Raw genomic sequence first — 16,882 nt, forward strand, 5'->3', positions numbered from 1 at the left:
TTGTTGCGGGAGGTTTGGTTTCTGCTGGGGATGTGACACGCGGGTGGAAATTCATCTCTGCCGTTAATTTCTCGAAGAGCCTCGAGCGCCTGTCGGGCGAAAACTCGTTTCACGGTTTTTTTGTCCTTGTCGTTTTAAACGGATTTAGAGTGTAAGTTTTCGTGGATGCTTTAGGGGCGAACACAATAAAGGACTTTAAAATGGATACGTTAGGTTTTCATACCCAGTCTTTTTTTCTGCCAAGGGCTTGTGTTGACCTGTACGCTGTTTTATGAATTGCGTTTTTCTGCTTAAGATTTCTGCGTAAGCAGGATGGTTTTCGTTGCGTTTCTATTGGTTGCTGCATTAAAAATTGGGGGGAAAAAAACCCCAAAACCCTGAAGCGTCTGCAGGGGAGGATAATTCTCTTGTTTTCTTCTTGAACCTGAATGTTAAGAGATAAGATAATTAGAGAGCATCTGCTTTTGATTTTTCAACTACATACAAGTTTATCTGTTGTGTTACATTGCTCTGCGTCTGAGCTTGGTCCTTTTGGTTTAATCAAAATGTCATATGCAGCTTACGAATATCTGAAACACCTGAGGAAGTATGACCGTTGTGTTTTACTTTATTGTACATAAACAAGACTTAAATATTATTGGGAAGAAATTCACTATTTTAAAGGAGTCCTTAACGGCTGACCGTGCAAATATGCTTTATGTGAGAATGTATCGCCTGAACGTGTTGGGAATAATCGTATGTGTAAACTGGGGAGATGCTTAGCATTTGCAGGACCACACTGTCTAGGATATAACAAAATGTATTAAACACAGGCTCTTTATTTAGGTAGATTTATTAAGTTATGATTGGCATTCTGTAGAAATATTTTTTTATGTTCTAAAAATTTTAAATATGGCAACAATGCCTGGAAGCCAGCATATTGATTGGGAGCATCATTGTACCTCTGGGTACAGGAGTGACACCCTTTTTTTCCTGGGAAGGGTGGAAGTGCTGAAGCATTCATTTTTTTTTCCCCTCCTCCTTAAAATACTTTGTTGAAGATCTCTCAATTTAGGGTGTTTTCTGAAAGCGTTCTCAAAAAAGAATAAAATGTTAATACTTATGATATTTTTATGGGAACAGTAAGCTAAGAATAAATCAGTGTGCATACTAAGAGCAGTGTTTATAAGGGCTTGGGCCTTTAACAGTTTTTCAGTTGAGTGTTGCTATTATGTGTTCCCAGGTAGCCCCAAACTGGCAACCATTATCTTTGGTTTTAAAAAATCCCATTTACAGTAGTAGTTTATAGTAGTGTTCTTGCTGGTAGACGGAGCGGTCATACATCCCCTTTTTTTTGACTCTAAAATTCATTGCCTAGTCTCAGCTGAGCCTTGTCTGAGGAAGAGCTTTGGTATAAAGGACTGAAATAGGTTAAAATCGACCTTATCCTGAAGCTAGTTAGAAAGAGAACTATATTTTTCAAAAAGAGCAAACCAATTTCAGATACATACATATTTTAAAAATTTAGCCTTGAGACACTGCTCTGGGACTCTCAGTTTAGATTTCATGAAATTCTTCATTTTGGGATCTGATGGTAATGTACTCCTTCCTGGTGCAAGATAGTGTGCTATAATTAAAAAAAAAAAAAAAACCAAACAGTGAAAATATTAATGGAATGTTGTAAAGTTATATAATTGTACTGGCTGATGCTAATAAAGCATTTTCACAGTATTTTCTTCTAAATACATAGAGGAGAAGGAGAATTGAGAGGAAAAAACCTGAGATCTTAATAGTTAGAGGCAAGAGGGGTATGGATAAGTGTAGGATTATGACGGTATACAGAAATGCGGCTTTCTGCCTTATTTCTCAGTCCATTTTTAAAACATACGATTGGACCACTTCTGTGATCATGCGGGTATATAATATGGCGTACTACAGAAAAAAGCTGTGAAGAACCACAGTTAATCACTGTTTACCGTTTCCAGTAATAAGATTTGCATGCATATGTAGTGTGCCCAACGAAATCATTTGCACTACTGAAATCTGTGAGCAAAAATACCCAGTTGTAGCAGAATTGGGGGCCTTATCTGTTGTTAATTGTTCCAGCGTTAGCACTAAGGGGTTTTTCTGCTGTCGCTGCATTCCTTTAAGATCCAAAAGTATATATTAAAAAAGACCAAATCTGCGATTGCATAGTTGGTGCAACTCTGTCCTTTGTCTGCACTGAGGGTTTAGAAGAATATACTTAGGTAATGGTTGGATGCCAGCTGCATCAACCAAGGTACAGCTTCAGCATGTTTATTGCTAGCGTGTCATCATCCATCTCTGGTTTTAGTGGAAGTTTGAGGTACTCATAGTACTACGTGCACAGAAGGTGCCATCCCATAACTTTAGTAATTTTTATAGTCCTGTTAGCTACCGGGAAAATACTCCTTTTAGTGATAATTTGCTTTGCTTGCAGAAATTTTAATTTAAATTAAAATTACAGTCTTACTTTGTATTGAATTTTCAGTGTAGCGCAGTAGGTAATATAGTTGGGCATCTAATTATATAATCTGAAAAGAATTGAAGTTGCTTATTGAGATGGAAGAAAAGCCTAGCATATTCTTCTTGTAATCTCAGATTGATATAATTTAAAATAATTTTTCATATCCATTTACATTAAAAAAGAAGGATTATCCAAGTGTAAAGGCTGTGGTCAGGAAATTGTAGAGTATTGCCTTAATTCTGAAATGGCTATATTAAATTAGCCATTTATGGTCTAGAGCTGTGTCTTATTTTGTAATAGCAAGTGTTTGTTAGCTACCATAAGAGTTTGATGGCTATGACTATAATTCAGGAGTGATAGAGCATTGCACTAAGATTCTGAAGCTGCTTTGTAATTCCTACAGTGGTGAAAGAATTTGATTTTGGAGCTAAAACTTAAAGCTACATTGAAATTTGATTGTACAGGTGGAATTGTTAGTTAAATCCTTGACTACTTTCCTCATTGATAAAGTTTGACTTGCGTTTTTATAATACTAGCTGGTTTGTGGAACTAACTTGCTCTGTTATGGCATCATCAAGAAATTACATCGGGGAATTCTTGTAGCTCTGTAAGAAGAATGCTATGTCATTGTCGTCCCCAAGAATTAGTATTGTAGATTTAAAGACAATTTGAGAGAATTAGATTTGAGCAAATAATACGGGGAGAAAGCGTTGAAAGGGTGATAATGACACTAGGTGATACAAGTTCTTTGGTTCTTTTGTATTCTCAGTTAAGTTGAAACCTCCTTGGGGTGGATCCGTGACTTTTTCTTGAAATTGCCATCATTGCGGACTGCTTGCTGCTTCCTTCACTTGAGGATTTCAAGAGTGTAAGAGAAGGAATCTCTGCTCAGTTCCTTCCTTGACAGTGAAGATGCAGTAAGCATGGATTGTCTTTTCCACATACTACTTCTTTCTCTCATTACTCTGTTTTGTATTTTTTCATATTAAAAAAAACCCCAAAGACGAAATTGCACACACCTGGCGTGTGTGTTGTGGCCTGCACAGTGTAGCCATTCTGCATCACCCGCTGAAGTGAAGGCATTTAACACAATCGTAAAAAAGGAGGCAAAGCAGTGTAGCACCAAAATTGACTTTTCACGTCATCTCACTTTGGTGGCTTTCTGCCTGGCTTGAATGACATCTGGAGCATCAGTTTCCACGTGCAGACCGAGCCTGGTGCCCGACGCAGTAGAGACCGCCTGATGCTGTGGGTCAGCCCAGTGCAGCGTGGCCCTTGGCACTGACAGAGTGCCAGCATCTCCCTTCTCGATGGCGACTTGGTTTGGTACCAAGGATCCAGCGCTGTCAGTTCTGGTGAGCCACAAGTGCTGCAGTAAACTTAGTAACTGGCATTAAGATGCTTTGATCTGTTTGGTTTTTGGGGTCCTTTACCGTGGACTCTAGTGCCTGTTATTGATAGAGCTTCATGTTTTAAGAGAAATTAACGTCATGTCTACTGCAAAGTTTAGTTTACTTCTGGATTAGTGCGATAGTGAGTTGCATTAGGTCCTGGCTCTTTCTGGGTCCCTTGATTCTGTTTTAGAGGTATCTCAGCAATTTCAGGCGCTTAAGCCATTTATTCTTACAGCTTGGCTTATTTTATTATTTGCCTTGCTTGACTATGTTACCTCTTAATGCTACTTGGTATGTTTCATTGCAGTAGGGTTGTCAAATATGTTGTATCACAAAGTACTAGAAGTTTCTGTCATATTTTGGGTTTAAGTGCACAGACCTAAACAAATTCTTGCGGTAGGGTAGGGGTCAACTTTTTATGAGATTCAGAAGAGCAAAATCAAGGTTGGTACTACAACAGAAAAAGTACCGTCTTTCTGAGACTTGCTCTTAAAAGCATTTGTGCTTCCTATTCAGCTTGCACTGACCTGAGCTCTTATTCTGCATTCCCTTCCCACAACTCCTAAAACTCTTCGTTTTCTGTATGATACTGTCACTTATTTGCAATTCTTGGGTATGAGGGGGCAAAAAAGTACAAGATTTTAGTCTTGTGCAACAGAGATTTTTCACCTGTGAAAGCCTTGGTCTCTGTATACTCCTGTGGCTGCTTCTATGGAGTCGCTTCATCTGCACTGAGAACTTGTGTAAAAGTCTTTTGGGTTGCAGCAAATTGCAAAATAATTCAAAATCCCTACGCTTTAATGCTTAGTAGCAATGCAAATAGCATGGAGGAATGCTAATTTATCCTTCTCTCTTGTATTTTATGGAAACGCTGTCAAAGAAATGTTACATGCTTTCTTCTTCTCTGAAAGCAAGCTTGTGTAGCTGTACCTTATGAAGGAGATTCAGCATCCTCAAGACAGATAAGATACCAGAAATGGAGATCTTGGTAAAACTGAGTTTAGTGAGAATCTCAACGTTTACTCTCCATGTGTGAAAATTCTTGGATGTAATTGGAATTGAATTTTAATGAACGCGAGAATCTCAGAAGTAAAACTCAAGAGTAAAACTGGCATGGCTGTGTGGCAAGGTTTGAGGAACTGGTGTAATTTTAAAAGATTGAGGAAAATAGGCAAGTCTGACAAAAGAGAACTCGGGAAACAGAAGCCCCTAAGCATTAAGGGGAATTAGAAGAGCCAAAGCAAGAAAGCAGTTGTCAAAAACACAAGAAAAGAAAGAAAATGAAGCTAAAGAAGTAACACTGAAGGATAATGGTGGGGAGTTGACAAAGAGTTCGCGGGTCTGTTCTATCAGAAGCTTTAAAGGATCAGTTTTCTATTAGAGGGATATGGCAGATAGCTGCATAGGACCAGCTTTTCCCTGGCAGCGGAAATGAGGCAGCACAGAAGGGACAGTGTTGGAAGATGAGATTTCTAGAATAAGCTGACAGTTTTGAAATAAAATGTCAACCAATATGCATAATACAGTCCTAACGCTGGAATGGTAAACAGAGGTGTCAGCACAGAAGTCTGTTGAGCACTGTTGCTTCTTCAGTAAGTATCATGGCAATGAAGATGTTGAAATAAGCTGGTCTTTCTTACTCTTAGCTGTTGCCTGTTATAATGGGTAGTTCTGCACTATGCATGCAAATCTAACTGAGGGCTCATTAAATGTTGTACCAGGCCTTTTGTCAGACTTTTTTTAATGATATAGAGGGGTTCGTACACAACCGCTGGAAGAGAAAATCAGGTTCAGCACTTTTGTTCTTGTAAGTTTAGTGCGCTATGCAACTTTTTCAAAACTTACCTATAATTAAACAATGTTGAATTAAATTTACACATTAAAATTTGTTTTGAAATGTCTGATAGATACAAAATTATGAAAGAATCTGGAAAATTGATACTCTCAATGCAATTCTCATCTTTCTTCGATGCAGCTCCACACATCCATAATCACCAGTCTTGATAATTAGTTAAAGAGCATATACAGACAGGGATAGAGAAAGGTGACTTCTTCGTGCGTAGTTGCTAATATGTGTTATTATGGTGTTGATGTGAGAGAGAGATATATATTATGTAGTTAGTAATAGCACGTGTGCGCCCTTGATGTCCGACTTGTATTTCTTGCTTCTACAGACAGCTACAGTTTGTTTAAGACAAAGTTAACTTGCTTCTGGACAAAGTTTCTGCTTCTAGATAATAAGTTACCTGTAACTAGGTTCAGTTGCTTACTAACGTGTTATATTGTTTTGTTACTATGGCCTGATGCTACTGCTGGTATTGCAGGTGAGATCTTTACTGTCAGTCAGTGAGCTGTCACCCTATGGAGATAGTCTCATAAAACTGCAAAACTATTTTAATGTTCAGTTTGCAGTAGGGAAATTGAAAGTTTAGGTATTTCTTGTGCTTACTGCTCCTAGAAATAATGTAATGTTTAAGTCTGTACCTCCACATGCTGAAGGTAACTAGAAAGCACTTTCCAGTTAAATTCTACAGAATATAAACAGAACTGTTCTAGGATAAGCAGTAACCAAAGACTTACATAAAAACCCCTTTTAAGTCCTGACCAAGAATTACTGACTTGTTTGGTTTCACTTGCATGTGTAATTCTTGATTACTGGAGGGCTACTTATGGATGGAAACATTTTCAGGATTTTAGGTCAAAAAAATATAAAACCAAAAGAATAAAGCAAAGCAAATTGTATGAAGTACTGCATGCTTTTTTCTTGAATTTTTGAATAAATACTTTTCTGTGTTTGTCAGTGTGACACATTAATCCAGTAAAGCTAATCAATGCAATAACACTGTTCAATATAAATTATGATTTTGTTTTTATTGCAGTTATTTGTGAATGAACTTAGCTGAATATGGATCCAGGTGGTGGAAGTCTTGGACTGCAAACACAAGAATCCAAAATGCCTCACACTATGATTATGCAGGATTTTGGTAAACGTTTTAACTATTAAAAATAATGAATAAAATCAAGACTGTTTTTTCTGGGTTTTGCTATATGTTTATAAATTATATCAAGATGTAGAGTTGACCAACATAATAATGCTACTTGCATGACTTTTTTTGAGAAAATTCAAAATTTAAGGTGGTGTGTATGTCTTTATATACTTTAGTTGCTGATCTTGAAATAGCCACTTATTCTAAAATATTGAAGTAGTTCTGGAAGAAAAAAAAAAAAACCCGAAGTACAGTCTGTGGCCCAAAGTGCTCTAGATGAGATAGAAAATGTTTTCGGGAGTTCAGCAGTTTTGTGGTGCATGTGCTTCTTGAAATCACATTGACTGGTTGTTCCATCTCCCAACATACAGAAGATGTAAATAACATCCAGTACAGGATGCAGACAACATCTGAGCTCTTGTGTGCTTACCTTGATCACTATCTCCAGTTCTCCTTCAGGGTATTTCAGTATATGTGGTGGGAAATAGTATTTTTGTCTGTGTGACAGCAGATAACTTACTATGTAGGCAACAATTTACAGATTTAGCTGAATCTGCATGTTCACATGTGCTTAGAAGTCTTCTGTCAGGAACATCAGTCCTGGGACTGCACTGATGTAAGAAAACTTGTTTCTAAATTGGACTTTTTTTTAAAATGAATACTGTTTCTTTTGGTGGCAGTGCTAAATAACCTCAGCAATTTTGAAGGTTTAGAGAAAGGACAGCAAGAGATCTCCAGTCTCTTCTTTGTGGGTCTCCATTTCTGCATTATGACAGGAGGTGACCACCTCAAGTATTGGGAAGGACCATGTCTTTGTTCTAACATGAATTACTACTCTTCAGAGTGTACCAAAATAATCGCATTTGCAATACAATGCTGAATAATTTTAATTTTTTTTTCATTCTGATAAGAACCATTTTCTTGAGTGTTTTATTCATTAAAACTGCTATTATGTGTGCATTATTTTTTATGTACAGAAAAGTAGTCTGCAAATATGACTCTCCAGTCAAGTCTGTTAATGAAAAACAGGTTTCTGCTTCTAGTCATTCCTTGCAACGTGGCAAGTTGTTGGAAATTGTTCTATAAATATTGCATACAACTGAGTATTTATTTTTATCAAGGCCCATGCAGTCTAAAGGATGAGAATCCTTTTATTGTAACAGCAATTAATGTATTATTGCCATACTTCCAGTATCATGCAAGAATTCTGTGAAGGTTCAAACTGCTACTGTAGTCAAATGTTTTCTAACTGGACTTTAAAAAAAGGTGAAATTGCAAACTGGCCTGTAGTTTTTAACGTATTGGCATTGTAAAACCTAAATTGGGGGCAAACTCCACATTGTGTCTTAAAGAAGTGGCATGTTTTGTTTTTCTTAATTTAAAGAATACAGGCTGCTTTGGGTAGTCTTTATTGGGTGAAATGCAAAATGTGGATTGTTGAAAAGTAACAGATTTGTACATCTGTGTTTAACTTATCTATAAAATTATTCCGTTCCTTATCTAAACTAATTGCTAATGCAATAATTTTAACGTTTTTCTCCTCATTATAATTGTTTCATAGTGGCTGGAATGGCTGGCACTGCTCATATTGATGGAGACCATATTGTTGTATCAGTCCCCGAAGCTGTCCTAGTTTCTGATGTTGTTACCGATGATGGAATAACTCTTGATCATGGCTTAGCTGCTGAAGTCGTCCAAGGACCTGACATCATCACTGAAACTGATGTTGTAACAGAAGGTGTAATTGTTCCCGATTCTGTTTTGGAAGCTGATGTTGCTATTGAAGAAGCTTTAGATACCAGTGATCATGTTTTGACTTCTGATCTAATAACAGAAACCGTTAGAGTTCCTGATCAGGTTTTTGTGGCTGACCTTGTCACGGGTCCTGATGGACATTTGGAGCATGTGGTGCAAGACTCTGTGTCAGGAGCCAACTCTCCTACAATGGTTTCAGAAGAAGTTCTTGTAACGAACTCAGATTCTGAAGCAGTCATTCAAGCAGCTGGTACTGTTCCTGGCTCCACAGTGACTATAAAAACAGAAGACGATGATGATGGCAAGAGTACATCTGAAGACTACTTAATGATATCTTGTAAGTTAAACAAAGGTAGATATAAACAGGAGATTATCTGAAGTAGAAGTGGTCTGGTGGGGAGAAGGTACTATAACCTGACTCTTGCTGCATTCTGTACTGGAAGTCTCAAATAGTAGTCTGTTGCCCAGTTAATTTTTGGTGTCTGGATTTGGGTTTTCTTGATGAAAAATCCATTATTGCTGGTACAGCAAGAAGAAGAATGACATTCATGCTGTTGAGTGAATGAGTGTGTATGTTTGTGTTTCTGAAAGTAGATATTCCTGAAAATTGAGAAAAACACATTCGGAAGTTAAACATTCCACATATTTTGAGTATACTACTTTTTTAAAAAAAAAAAAAAATACACAGGTATATTACTATGTAGATTACTACATTACATATGTAGATTAATGTAAAAATAATATGCTGGGTTTAGTCAATAGAATCCAACAAAGAAATAGGTTTTTAAGGTATCTGACTCGTAAAGTTTTGTGTCCACAAAATATTGTTTGTTTAGCTGTATTAAAAATTATAATAGGCATTTTATTGTATGTTGTGCTGTTCTGGACTGAACTTGACATTAAGGCATTGTGTGCATTAATTGATTGGCTCTGTAACACTGGAAAGTGGCTGCCCATTTCAAGTTTCCACACAGCATTCAACTGTGAGGAAACTGTATGGTCCTATACTACTTGTTGAGTGAGAGCTACTGAAAGGACCTTAGGTATGTATCTTCAGTGGTTAAATTATACTTAAGATACCAGTTTTTATTGTTACACGTATTTGATAAAATGTATGGTAATTCATTTTAGATTTTTGACTTCCCCAAATTAGTTAATGAAATGTGAGTAGGTCAAAACAGATTTTATTTAGTCAGAAGCAGTATGTTAAAAAAAAAGGCAATGCCAAGTGTGTCAAAGTGTCAGTCTGTTCACAGCAAGCTGCATTTATTTAAAATTTCAAGACAGAGGACATGACTGATTAGTGATTATAAAGATTTCAATATTTCATAGCATTTATGTCCCTTATGCAAAATATATTTTTTGTATTTATTTTTTGTTCAGTATAGGATGGACAGCAATGATTTTTTTTTTTTTTTATCATTCTGTCATTACTGTAATGCCATATGTCACTAACAGGAGTCAAAAAAGTTTTTTTGGAAGAAGAACCAAAAAACCCTCAGTCTAAAAGCAAATTAGACCTACAACAGAAGAATTTCTGTGTGTTTGTAAATAAAGGAACACCATTTTTGCAGTCAGTTGTTTCATTGAACAAATTCCTCCTTTCTGACAGAGTACTTATGATGAGTTGTATTCTGTAGCTGCGGTATTTCCAACTGCACCTTTGTAATTGTAAGTAAAGTCATCTTTCGAATTCCTTCTAAGATAGATAAGTGTGGTTGATAATGATGATCACTGCACTTAGACCAGAGTATCTTAAACATTCAGGAACAGTTACTTGATGACCCCAGCTGTGTCTGATAGGTTTACAGTTTTGTCAGGTGTTCTCAAGCTTACCAATGGCTTTTGCAATGTTTTGAAGCCACTTTGAGACACAGTTTTCAGCAAATTCGATTTTATATATATGTATAATCATGATATGCCTGAATAGCACTGTTGGAAGCTACATATTAATCTAGAATTTTGTTTTAAGTAATCATTTTAGATAAATTAAGGCAGTCATAGAGTCATTTAGATTGGACAGGACCTTTAAGATCATCATTGAGTCCAACCGTTAAGCTAACACTGCCAAGTCCGCCACTAAACCATGTCCCTAAGCGCCACATCCACATGTTTTTAAATACCTCCAGGGATGGTGACTCCACCACTTCCCTGAGCAGCCTGTTCCAGTGCTTGACAACCCTTTCGGTGAAGATATTTTTCCTAATATCCAATCTAACCCTCCCCTGGCGCAACTTGAGGTCATTTCCTCTTGTCCTATCAGTTGTAACTTGGGAGAAGAGACTGACCCCCACCTCGCTACAACCTCCTTACAGGTAGTTGTAGAGAGCGATCAGGTCTCCCCTCAGCCTCCTTTTCTCCAGACAACCCCAGTTCCCTCAGCCGCTCCTCATCAGACTTGTGCTCTAGACCCTTCACCAGCTTTGTTGCCCTTCTCTGGACACGCTCCAGCACCTCAGTGTCTTTCTTGTAGTGAGGGGACCAAAACTGAACATGGTATTCGAGGTGCGGTATTGTGTAGAATAGATAAATGCTTCAGTTTATCAAGCAGTTTAAAACTCTTTTTATTTACTTAAAATGTTCAGTAAATATTGTAGAAAATTAATTTTATGATACTTCTTTTGGGGTGTATACGTAGGACTGTTGGACTTTTTTATAATGTAAATTACATCAAAATGATAGTTTTAAAGATTCTCAAAATAATTAGCTGTCTTTTAATGAAATTTAGCATTGAAAAAGGGGGGACTTTACATAAAATGACAGATAATGCCCTTAGGGAATACCACTAGCTGTTCTGTGGAACACATTTTGGGAACTTCTAAAATACTACATTTTAGGGTGTGAAGCTGAGCTGAGTGTGGAATTTTAACTTATCTTACTCTTTTATTGGGAGTTACAGTTTAAATATACTGAAAGGTGATTTTTCACCGTTTTAAGATGACGTTCCCATGTAGATATTTTATACGCTATTGGTAATTATATTTTTGTGTAAATACTATTTGGAAAATACTAAGTTTGTCTTGATAGTTCTGTAAACTAGCTGCATATGATTTTGTAATTGGAAATTTTCTCTAGGAGATTATCACCGCTCTGCTATCTCAATGCAGATGAATTCAGCTTTTTAAAATCAGCCTTGTAAGACTTAAAAATCTTTTTCTTGATATGTTCACAATGTATGCCATGGGATATGCATGATCCCTTGTTCTAAATCTCCAGAATACCTGTTTAAGAGGGACTTGTTAAAAAGGAGATTAATACAAAATGAATGTATATGGTGTGATCATGAACCCAATCCATCTCATACTGAGGTGGGAAAATTATGAACAGTACATCCCATTTTGCCAGGGAGGAGTTAGCACACGTGTAGCTTAAAGCGTACCCTTTTTTGTTTTTCAGGTTTGCGATATTCAGACCCACAGCGGATTGCCAGCTCCCGATCTGTGTGTTGGCCCTGCATGCACTATGTTGGTGACCTCATACCCACCAAAGAACAACACTGGAGCTGGCCTTTAGGGGTAAGGTACTGTTCCACCACCACCTCCTTTTTAGTATATTACAATACAGTGTTACGTAATTTGCTAAACATTTTAATATTAATACTCCTATATTGTAACCTATGGGATATAAAATAAGTATATCGGACATTAGAAAAATATGAAAAATTGTAAAACCACGGGACTTATCTTGCCCTCATGTTATCCCTATGGGCTCCTATGGTGGGTGTGATATCACCAGCATAGTGCATGCTGAGGCATCACATGAATTGGGAGCTGGCAATCCACGGTGAATCTGGACATCACACACCTGAAAACAGCGAAGTAAGGTAAGTTCGAAGTTGGAAGTGTGCTGAGTTTTCCTTTAAACCTTGTTTATTCAGGAGGATTCAGCATATATTTATAAAGGTTCTCTGTTGTGTTTTTTCAGTTAATTTTAAGTGACGAGATAATAATATGTAGTGCTTCTGGTGGATGAGTCAGATCTGGAAGACACTTTCATATGCCATTGACATAAAGTAAGCATTCCTGTTCCTGAGAACTATCACTGGGAAAAGTCATCAGATAATTTAGCACTGATGGGTTAGCAGTCTGTGATTGAAGTCATATTACTTAGACAACAGAATATTTTCATGATCTGTTTTTTAAAAAAAGTCATAAAATTTTGGAACTTGACAAAGATTATAAGTCCTGCTGTGTTGATTGTTGTCCCCTTATCTAAATGTGTTTAAAAAATAGATTGAAAACATGAAATTTACTTCATATAAGAGAGCAATTTAAGCAATAGCAATTGTTGATTCAGTGTCTTTTGTTGAAGTATTTGAAAGAAAAGGCAACATCTTACAAATGACAGTCTATATCAGTATCATTTTCTCAGTCCAGTTTATATTTTTCAAATTTTGTTATATTACACTTTTGCTTTTTTAGAAAAGTGATTCCAGAAGCCCTGAATACACAGGCTTCCTGGTATGTTTCCATTACTTTATCTTAAATTTTAGACACTGAAGATCTCTGAAAATACACAGGATGGTTGATGGGGGAGTAACCACTAATTTTAAAAATAATGTTGTAAGTTTGCCCCTCTAAGACAGGGCTGCCTATTTTTTAAAGGATATTGAAGATTCGGGGGCTTTACTTGAAATGGTAAAACACAGCATGTGAGTGTACGTGCTATATCCATGTATTTTACTTTATATTTTTGGCTGAAAATATTTATTCTTATAAAATTTGTAAACTTCAAAAATTGCTCTTTTTTTTTTTCTTTGTGTAATCTTTGTTGTATTGCAGTCGATGTCCTGGTAAGGCAACTATCTAAATTCTGTGGGTTTTTGTTTCTGTTGTTTCACCAGATACATAGTGGTGTACAGTCATTGTCACCCAATATTAGTTGAGTAGTTGGAAATTTTTGGCATAAAGAAAACTTCTCATCACATATATGTGCTTACTCCACTGTTCAGTTGGAAGTTGCTGTTGTTAAATAACCTTCCAGTACAGAAATATTTATTTTCTGTGTTAAACTGATAATGTGTTATGTTTATAAAATTTATGAGTTTAGAAAAAGTTGGTGTTGCTTGAGTTGCAGATCTGAAAATAACTTTACTACCACCTACCAATTCTAAAATTACAGTAACAGCTTACAATTAGTGATTTCTTCCACCCAGCCTTTAAATATTCTTTCTGCATTTTGGCAGCATGTCTAGTCATACAGTGATATATATAATCACTCCTGCCTTGTACTATTAGTTACCTCCAGTCCTTCAAAGACTCATACATGCAGTGGAAATGTTCATTGTACTAAAATTAAACGTATGTGTATTGTTTTGAAGAATATGGATGAGAAACTTCTATAAATGTTAAAAGCCATGCAGAAAAGAAAATGGTCTTTAATAAATTCAAACATAGTAAATGTATGGAAATACTTTTTCCAAGATAAGTATCTTTAAGCATCTTACCTTTTCGTGTTAGTAGAGGATGCATAATCCTCTCTTCTAATAACTCCATTCTGGCAGCATAAAAAATTTCCATTAGCAGATGCAGTAACACTCCCATGCTGGATATAAAGATGTACTAATAACCTGATGCTGGTAAACTTAAGTGTCAAAGGAATATGCCAAGTTCTCTGTTGTGGCTTTCTCATCTGTGGTGTGCATACTCTTAGTGTTCTAATTGTCCTGCAAGGTAACGTCAGTGCCATGCAGTACATCAGATTCTAACAAATTAAGGTGATGTTGTTGCTGGCGTCGATGTTATCACAGATGTAGAATGGTTTTTATTAAAAAACAAAAACTCTTTTCCTGAGGAAATTCTAATTTTTTTTCTACTGATCCAAGTTTGATATTTTTTCAGCAATGCAATTAATCTCTTATTTGCAAAAAGAAACAGCTAAAACATAGCTTTTTTTTTAATGTTTTCTGTTTAATTTTCATCAAAATATATAACTTTCAGAGGTTCTAAAATGCAATCAAATACTTACTTGTACTTACCTACATTATATCTAGTTCTGTCCTCAATAACTTATATACTCTTCTGATGCAGTCCAAGATTTCTGAAATAGAAATAAGGTTCCTCAGTGTGGGGGTGAAAAACGGTGTTAGTTGGATAGGTGTTTCCGTGGAATCCTGTCTGTGAGCGGGAAGAGCTTAGTTTGGGATTGCTGTGGTGGATTCCCACCCTGCTGCGGGAAAGGCATCTGCTCCTTTTCCAGCATGTTCTGAACCACTTCGCATGACTGCCTGGAGTATTAAGAAAAGCTTAAACTAACTCCGGTTTACCTCAGTACACCAGGCTGTAGCCTGAAGTAGTTAAAAGCAGCTCTTAAGAGCAGTCATCACTGCACTGAGGGCAGGAAACTTAGAGGGGGATTGGGAACCGCTGCAGCCATCCCGAGGTAAGCCATCCTTTCCTCAGTAATCAGAGCCCTCCGTGTCCGCATTGAGTAGACTCCATTCTTAGTCATGAAACGCTACTGTCACTTTAATATTAATTTCAAAGATTTTAATCTCCTATGCAGATATTTTAATGTTATGTATGCAGTAAATTGCTGTATCCCTGCAGTGTATTTAATTCAGATTTTGTCTACATTTTGTGGAGTTCTTTTTAGAGGACTTCAGTGGGTGTTGAGCATTGCACAGGTTTGTGTTGGCCATCTGCACAGGAGCTAATTTTATCCACTGAGAGAAGCGTGTTGGCAATACATATGTTAGAAAGATGCTTAGTTCAGTGGCCTTCATATTGGCAATTTGGGGTATATATATGGATATCTATGTGAATACCCTTTTTACCAAAATAGTGTTACTTCTACACTTTTAATAGTTTGAATGTAATTTTTGTTGTATAAATAAAATGAGCATTTTGAATATACAGACCAAATAATCGGAGTGACTAAGTTGCATACATAAAGAATGAGAAGTCAATTTCACATAATAGTATTTAGATTTATTGTCACTGCATCTTTTAATGCTGTATACTATACAATAATCTTCATTAATTTATATGTTTTCAAGTGATAAAGTGGATAAAATCATAATTTCTTTTAGGGTGAAGATGTAGTCAAATTTTTGATGCACACTTCTTTCATTGGGAATATACTCTGAGTCATCACTCTTCATAAAAGCTTCAGCTACTAAATTTTAAGTCACTAGTATCTTAAAGCAGTGAAACTTTTTGGGACTCTTAGGCTGCAGCAGGCAATTCTGTTTTAATTTATAACACTTGTGGATAGATGTTTAATTTTACTTACTGATACATTTTTGCTTTCTAAGTGTAATAGTTTCAGAAGTAACCAATTCCCATGTTCTCTTTGATGACAAGCTCCCTCTTGTGTTCTTCATTCTGTAATTCTTGCTGTGTTTCCTGAGTTGCAATAAAATGAGTACTGAACTTCTGGAATCTCTTTTAAGTATCTTGAGATGAACTGTTTCGTAAAGGCCATTTGTGAATACAGACCTTTACTATGCATGGGGATAATAGTGGAGAAAATCATGCTACTGATTACTTTGACTTTTAAAAAGCGTGTTTGAACCTCATTATTACTCTCTTATCTTTACAGTGGATGATGTTGGAGAAAAATTGGACCATATAGGAAGCACTCCCTTGAAAATCAGTACTGAGGTGACAAATGATGATGTTGCTAAAGATGATGGTTTTGGTTCAGAAGTTATCAAAGTGTACATATTTAAAGCTGAAGCTGAAGATGATGTCGAAATAGGTACCTTTTAAGTTCTGTGTATTCTTCCAGTAGTATGAAGTATTTCAGGGTCTTTTTGTTTGTTGTTCTTAATTTCACTTAATCCACTGGCTGGAATGTTTTTTAGAATGTGACATTTGTGGAGGCTGCCCATATGCAGTAAATACTGGGTGTGTATTAGTCTCAAGTTCTTTTCTGATTAGCAGTAATTATTTTCAGACAACCAAAGCCCAAATGCAGAAGTGGTTGAGTGTCAGCTGCTGCTTTTCTCTGATGTTGCAAGACTGTGTCAGCACAGAAAAGCCTTTAGAGTGGATTCCGCTCATTGAACAGTCTTTGGTGGCCTTGATGCAGAGAGAGGGGAAGATTTCTGGGGTTTTAGGCATACAGTCATTTCCAGACCTAATCAAGAAACTCAGAACTGCTTTGCAGTTCTCTTTTGCAAGGGATAGACCAGCACTTCCAGGTGCTTTGCAAGTGGACGTACAGCTAACCCGTGTTCTGTTCTTCATAACCTGTAGAAGCAGAGTTCCCCTTACAGTTGTTTTCTGAGCTGAAACTTTTGGCTCATTCCACTTTACCCTTTGAATTTAGGCACT

The 16,882-nt window shown here is 36.6% G+C and overlaps 1 protein-coding gene across 9 annotated transcripts in view; it reads left to right on the forward strand.

Moving 5' to 3' along the window:
• The first annotated feature begins 14 nt into the window (after positions 1 to 14).
• ZNF711 (zinc finger protein 711) overlaps positions 15 to 16,882 on the forward strand; it is a 29,953-nt gene continuing 13,085 nt past the window's right edge. For 5 of the 9 annotated variants that reach the window (XM_010572422.1, XM_010572424.1, XM_010572425.1 and 2 more), the window contains exons 1-4: positions 3,120 to 3,822; positions 6,741 to 6,845; positions 8,410 to 8,955; positions 16,146 to 16,304. In XM_010572422.1, coding sequence (XP_010570724.1) covers positions 6,767 to 6,845; positions 8,410 to 8,955; positions 16,146 to 16,304 — 784 coding nt within the window. In that variant the 5' untranslated portion in view covers positions 3,120 to 3,822; positions 6,741 to 6,766. Of the gene's footprint in view, positions 152 to 3,119; positions 3,823 to 5,044; positions 5,454 to 6,740; positions 6,846 to 8,409; positions 8,956 to 12,531; positions 12,616 to 16,145; positions 16,305 to 16,882 lie in introns of those variants that run through there. The other 4 variants (XM_010572419.1, XM_010572420.1, XM_010572418.1 and 1 more) reach the window with 4 other exon arrangements.

Source organism: Haliaeetus leucocephalus, unplaced genomic scaffold (assembly GCF_000737465.1).
Source record: "Haliaeetus leucocephalus isolate CR32 unplaced genomic scaffold, Haliaeetus_leucocephalus-4.0 Scaffold340, whole genome shotgun sequence".
In the NCBI taxonomy this organism is placed as follows: Eukaryota; Metazoa; Chordata; class Aves; order Accipitriformes; family Accipitridae; genus Haliaeetus; species Haliaeetus leucocephalus.